The 4,597-nt window shown below is 38.2% G+C and overlaps 1 protein-coding gene across 1 annotated transcript in view; it reads right to left on the bottom strand.

Moving 5' to 3' along the window:
• SLC25A13 (solute carrier family 25 member 13) overlaps window positions 1-4,597 on the bottom strand; it is a 281,715-nt gene that overhangs the window by 79,937 nt on the left and 197,181 nt on the right. Inside the window, exons 8-11 of the mRNA XM_007939784.2 lie at window positions 4,481-4,574; window positions 4,184-4,268; window positions 1,012-1,099; window positions 365-523 (exon numbers count right to left, since the gene is read on the bottom strand). Coding sequence (XP_007937975.1) covers window positions 365-523; window positions 1,012-1,099; window positions 4,184-4,268; window positions 4,481-4,574 — 426 coding nt within the window. The remainder of the gene's footprint in view (window positions 1-364; window positions 524-1,011; window positions 1,100-4,183; window positions 4,269-4,480; window positions 4,575-4,597) is intronic.

Raw genomic sequence — 4,597 nt, 5'->3', positions numbered from 1 at the left:
AACCAGAAGGTCAGTGGTTCAAACCCACCACCTGCTCCAGAGGAAGATGAGGCAATCTTACTTCTGTAAAGATTTACAGCCCTGGAAACACAATGGGGGTCGCCATGAGTCAGAATCCAGTCAATGGCAGTGGGTTTGGTTTTTAAGTTTGGTTACAGACCAATATAAATGGCTTTCAGATTATGGGCTGTTTTGATTTAGCCATGCCCACGCTGCCTCTAGCCTACTCCCATTAGCATGGATAATTGAGAATCTGCTGTATTTCCATTTTAATGCAGTCTCTCTAATACATTTCAGGCATGCAGATGGGAAATCAACTTTGACTATTTTTTAACCTTACAGGAATTTAGCACATGGCACTAACCTCTATACAGTCCAAAGAAGCCTTCATAGCGTAGCACTTTCTTAAAGCAGTCAAAGCTGTTTTTATACATAAGTTCTCCCACAAAAGAGCCAGTTGATCGTTGGTTTTGCATTCGAGTTTTCACAAGATCGATAGGATACACAGCGGTGGCTCCAACAGCTAAAGTAAAATAATACCAACATGTTAGAAGGAATTAAAGTCAGTCAGAGGAAGGAGAAGGTAGTAAAGCCAAAGAGAAGACTGATAAAAGAAAGAAAGAAATTTTCCATGTACTGATTTTAAAACTATTCTTTCTTTCTATACCCCAATAACAATTGTGGATTTAAGTATCCCCTGATAAAAGGATGTCATAGTTGGTTTAAATTAAAATCACAGCACCACAACCTAACCCCATTATTAACCTGTCTTTTGGAGAGCTTGTCTTCAGATACACAAGGGAAAATGCCACTTGTAAAGTTCCTGATCATATGCAGGTATGGAAAAAAGTTCCCCTGCTTCTCATCCCACCTCATAGCAACTAACTGGGTGGCAACTGGATCCATGAAAGACTAGAGAAGGTTTTGTCCTTTAATACTTCAAGGCAGAAAATCAGGGAAGAGATAAGAGGAACAATACAAATGAAACTTTTGCATTCATCCATGACTAACCTCCAGCAATAGAACCCAGGGCAAACCTGTAAGCTGATTCTGCAACCTGCAGGAGAACTGGTCGAGCTGTGTCTCCTGAGGCCTTCTGCTTTGCGTGAATAGCAATTGGAGGGCATGGAGACAGGAGATAGAAAAAAGGAGGACAAAGTGAGTACATTCTGTATATAAAAATTAGTCACTGAGTTCTAAATCTATGACACAACAAAAATGTCTGAGAGGAAAACAGAGTTTGATTCCCTATGTTGTCATTAACGAAGGGTCATTATTACTGTTGATGTTTAAAATCAAGTAACATAATGAAAGCCCCCATTTGAAAGAGAAATCTGGTAATAAATATCTAAACCCTTAAAGCATGCATGGCCTCTGATCCTGTACTTCTATTTATTAAAAGTTAAGTACAAAATAATCATATATGCAAGCAAGGATGAAACTTTTAGAGTGTTAAAAAGCAGTACTGGTTTAAGTGCAAAAACCTTTGGAAATAACTTAAATGACCAAAAATAAAGAGCTGGTTAAAAATAATGGTATAGTTATTAATTGAAGGAGCACAGCATCAAAAATTATGATGTAAATGATATTTGGTGTTAAGAACAATGTTTATTAAAAAAAAAAAGTTTATAAAAATTATAAATGGAAACATAGGCTAAAAAATAGATGGTAGGTACACGAGTATTTGTTATATATTTTCTTAACCTTGTTCTGTCTGAAATATTTCAGGATGCATTTCTGTGAAATTAGCTTTTAAGTCTATATACAATAAGATGTCATTTTGATTATAATTATTTGTGGGTTGATATATGCATATAAAAATAATGCTAACATTTTGGCCACCTACCCCAGAAAAATATTCAAAATATTTACATTGGCTACAACTAGGTGGCTGGATTAATGGTGATGGTTATTTGCCTCCCTCTTTGGTCCATCTTTTCTCAGTTCATACATCAGGTCAGTCAGTTGTTGTTCTGTTGTTCTTCTGACCTGCTATCTTTACAGCGTTTCTGATGCCAGATCATTTCAAAGTATTGCACTTGTCTGCCCATATAAATAAAATAGTAATTTTATGCCAGACAGACTTATCAAATGAAGGTGATATATAGTTGGTATTTAATAAATAACTAATGCAAGAAAAAATACATTCAATAAAATTTGTTTTCAAAAGCCATGATAATGAAAATCAGCAAACAATGAAAGTCCCAGCTATCAACCCACTGAATTTTAGTTGCTGTCAATGTAACACAAGTCCAATACAATGAGATAATTTGGAATCTCCTTCAAAATCATTTAACGGGAAACAGTTTCACATAAAAATATGCATCTTTCAGAATGTAAAATATTTCTTCTGCAAATTCTATGGGGTGTTTCCAACTCTATCTCTGTATAGATGGAAATCAACAGTAACTTCATTTTGATAGATGCATCCATAAGAAAAGCACAATTTTATTTATACAATACGGATATAAAGACACAATACTTAGGTCTGGCATCAAAATACTCTGGAAATTATGAGGGAAGGGGAATCTACCACTACCTCTGATTCTTTATCTAAAAAAACCACAAATAATTTATTTCCCTTTTCTTAGGCTAGAAATGTAGCATGTTCTTGAAAAGAGGCAAGAAGGATTCCTCCTCCTTCACTCCCCCCCCTCCCTTCTAAGATGAATGTTTAAAGTGCCACATAGCACTGGAATAGGCAGCTCTCTGCTTCCCAGGTGAACGGCCTTCCTTGTTCCCGTTTGTGAATGCCGTCATGCCCACTAGGATCCTCGAAGTAATGCATATCCCAGGCGCGGCCATCCTGATGCTTTAAACCTCCAAGCAGCAGCCAATCATTTCCTGCTGTAAATCTCATCAATCTAGTCTAACCCTTACCCGGCCAGTATCAACAAGCACCCATCACAGACTCTCAGAAGCTACAAAAGATATAAAGGAAAAATTGTGGGATACCACTGCCAGCTGCAGAACAGAGGGGATCTAAGAAAAAAACCTCTGCTTTTTCTTAATCCCCAAATTTCTACAACAGTTAGTAGCATGCAGATGAAGAGATAATCATCTCTTAAGCAGTGTTTAGAAATCAAAGGCAGGGCAGACACACTGCTTCCACCTCTGCACGTGATTATACCCTTCTCTCTCCTGCACTCAGGAAAATCTGCTTCCTCTTTTAACAACGGCCAGCTGGTTTCCCAGAGGTGCCTCGTTTAGGATTTGCTGAGCGCATACCCACCACTTTAAGTTACGTGCGGCACACAAAACTCACCACTGCATTTGGGTGGGAGAGATCTGAAAGGAGGGGGTCCTGGCTTAAGGCCTGACAGTCCTAAAAATGTAGCCCGCATCAACCCATTGTGGTCAAACTGGCGTCTCTGTATAGACCCAGAGCTCCAAGCCAAAAAAATGTTAAGTCTCACAGGATTCAGAGATGGCTTTGCCTTAAAGGAGGTATTTTTCTAGGACGACGCTCGTCTATGAGTGGATTTATTTTACAAACACCGTGTAAGCACAACACATGCAATGAAGGCCTTTATTCTCTACTCCAGAGCTATAGAAGGCTGAGCAAGAGTTAAAGGAGGAAGTCTCACGTTTTGAGTTTCTTACTCCTACAACTTCAAGAGATTGGTTTCTGTTAACCATAAAATAAAATTTAGCATTCCTAAAATTGTTTCCACATAACTTATGAATCCTTTCACAGAGAAAATAGGTCTAAAAGCCTTCAAACTAGGACCCCAGACTAAACAAAATTATCTCATTTTGATATTCAGAAAAACGGAAGGCATGGCAGTTAGACAATGCACCGACGAAGTACCTCTCTAAGGAGCAAAGATGGCTTTCATTTAGCAATGCCCAGCTGCTGGCAGTGACAACAGCACCAAAACAGGGCTCCTTCCCCACTTTTCTCAACAAGGGATTCGGAGAAGTAAGTATCTATGTACTTCTGGAGTGCTAGGTTTCCAATTCAGTTAGTAAACCATCCTGTCTTTGAAAAGAAACAAGTAAGTGCCAAATATCTTTTAAACAGAACATCTCCAAGTACTTTCTTTCAGTCTTTTGAAATTATCTGGATTTGAGTTAACTGGTAAGTTAGATACCAATGCCAAAAAGGCAATTGCTAATGAAAAGAGGTTGGGGTGCTCTATTAGAGAAAAACCAGGAAGTAAGTTTGGTCCTCCTTACCCACCTGCCTCTGGGCCTCAGCCAAGTTGAAGGGCAGAGTTCCTTCTTCCAGGGGAGCAATTCTTTCAATGTCTGCTAAGGTCATTCGTCTGGAGGAAAAACAAACACAAACAACAATAAGAATACTAATTTATTACAATGTATATGATGGAATTTTAAAACGATCCTTTTTCCCTCCCATATTTCAGAGTAGCCTTAATTGTTTTTCTCTGGGTTGCTGCCCAACTCCCAACCTCCTTTTATTAAGCTGATTAAAAAAAAAGCAAAAAGCAAAAAAAAAAAAAAAAAAAAGCCAACTTACCCCCGTGGCTCATATAAATCTGCTAACTGAAACAAGATGTCAACTTCCATGGGTGTAACCTGACCAAATTTCTGAGCTGCCAGAACAAACTCCTCTGTATGGAAAAAAAAAAAAAAA

Source organism: Orycteropus afer, unplaced genomic scaffold (genome assembly GCF_000298275.1).
Source record: "Orycteropus afer afer isolate SDZICR_OR568_19922 unplaced genomic scaffold, OryAfe1.0 scaffold00063, whole genome shotgun sequence".
Lineage (NCBI taxonomy): Eukaryota > Metazoa > Chordata > Mammalia > Tubulidentata > Orycteropodidae > Orycteropus > Orycteropus afer.
This window is presented reverse-complemented; position numbering and strand designations above follow the sequence as displayed.